This window comes from Elephantulus edwardii, unplaced genomic scaffold, assembly GCF_000299155.1.
Source record: "Elephantulus edwardii isolate Elephantulus edwardi_28Jun2011 unplaced genomic scaffold, EleEdw1.0 scaffold00045, whole genome shotgun sequence".
Taxonomy (NCBI): domain Eukaryota; kingdom Metazoa; phylum Chordata; class Mammalia; order Macroscelidea; family Macroscelididae; genus Elephantulus; species Elephantulus edwardii.
This window is the reverse complement of record NW_006399795.1, coordinates 398,198-400,055: the sequence shown is the minus strand read 5'-3', so window position 1 is coordinate 400,055 and position 1,858 is coordinate 398,198. Positions and strand designations below refer to the sequence as shown.

The 1,858-nt window shown below is 35.5% G+C and overlaps 1 protein-coding gene across 1 annotated transcript in view; it reads left to right on the top strand.

Annotated features, from left to right (window-relative positions):
• The window catches only part of VPS13D (vacuolar protein sorting 13 homolog D (S. cerevisiae)), a 424,616-nt gene that overhangs the window by 86,311 nt on the left and 336,447 nt on the right, over positions 1 to 1,858 (top strand). The window contains exon 25 of the mRNA XM_006885745.1: positions 546 to 728. Within this exon, the coding sequence (XP_006885807.1) occupies positions 546 to 728 (183 nt within the window). The remainder of the gene's footprint in view (positions 1 to 545; positions 729 to 1,858) is intronic.

Here is a 1,858-nt window from a genome sequence, read left to right as displayed (position 1 = left end):
GAGGTGGATTGATTTGGTGACTGGGGCAATCGGGATGAGTGTGTCGGAGACAATGAGATTGGCACAGGACAGAGCAGAGTTTAGAGCTGTTGTACATGGGGTTGCTATGAGTCGCGAGCGACTCGACGGCACACAACAGCAACAACAACAACGATGACAACAACAACATATTTGAGGACCATCATCTGCTGTTTGTTTTCCTTTTTTGTAATATTTCTTCCTTTCTCTGTCCTTTGCAGTCTTAACAAGCTTTGTTTTCTTGACCTAATCACCTATGAGGACCAGTTTGATTATAATTAATTTGAATTATTCTGTTTCCTTGCTCTGTGTGTATTAATTTTTAAAAGTTAGGGATCATGAGGTCAGTAGACAACAGAAATTTTGAAAATTAACAGAAAAATATTTTTACTTTGGATCGTGAAAAAAATTACAGGAAAGATTTAGGAATTTATAATTATATAAATTCTTAAAAATTTTGAGAACCTGAGATTATTTAATAGTTAAATTAGAGTTAGTCCCTAAATCTGTTTTTCTTTCTCTTTCAGGTGAGAGACCAAGCCCAACGTGGCTCTCGTGTTCTTCTGGATATTGAGGCTGGAGCACCTGTTCTCCTTATCCCAGAAAGTTCCAGATCAAATAATCTGATTGTAGCAAATCTGGGGAAGTTGAAAGTCAAGAACAAGTTTCTCTTTGCTGGTTTTCCTGGGACTTTTTCTTTGCAAGATAAGGTGAGCAGTCTTTGTCCATTTCCTTTTAATTTCAATTGGAAACATTGAAAAAAACCATACGCTGCTATAATAGGACCTAATTAATTTTCTTTGTTCTGTAGATGTTTGGTGAATTTCTTAATACTTCTTAGTGAACCTTTAGTAAAAGTAGCATAAATGATAACCCTTCCTAATTCAGCATAGAGCAAGCTTCAGAGCCATTAATGTTCATAGGGTTGCTTTGGGTCACATAACAACAATTGTTTGTGGGGAATTCTGGTGGCTTAGTGGTAAGAATTTTTGTGCTGCCATTTCAAAGGCACTTGGTTCAAGTGTTCCAGCTGCTCCTCCCGTGTGGTTTATTGCTTTGAAAATGCACTGGAGGGCCAGCTATGAGTTAGTTTCAACTCAGCAGTACATAACAACAATTGTATGCAGTAACTTGTTTTGCAAGTAAAGAAATGAAAACAATTTTCCAATTTTATAATACTGATCTTACAGGCTGGCTTTTTATCAACTTTTTGCTCTATATGACACCCCCTTTTCAGAGGACATGATTTGGCCCTTACTTCTTTCAATAATTTAAATAGTCTGAAGTTTTAAAAAATAAATAATAGTAAAATCTTATACAATTTGATGTGTAAGATCAACCACAGTGGGCTTGAGTGGGACAGAGATCATGAGTTTGGCACAGTACAGGGCAAGGTTCAGATCTGTTATACATAGGGTCTCTAAGAGTTGTGGCTGACTTGATATCTAATAACAACAATATACAGTTCAAAGTTACTATAGCATCTATTTCTTTCAATAGGAATCAGAAATAATCAGGATAAAGGTTATTATTTTCATTTTACAGTCAGGAAAACTAAGATTCATTGAGAATAAACAATTAAAATGGAGGTATCCACTAAATCACAGATTCCTAGGGTTTACCGGATCTTAGAGATTATGCAAATAGTTCGTTTTGACATTTGAGGAAACTTAGAAGCTAAGTGATGTGCCTGGAACTGGAGATGAAGTCCTGTTTTGGTGTGTGTTTTTACTATCCTCTCCTGGTTTCCATTTCAGCTTCTTAATCTATCTGCACAGTCAATTAATTCATTTTGACATATCAGAAACACATTTACTGTAATTCTTTTTTTTTTTTTTTT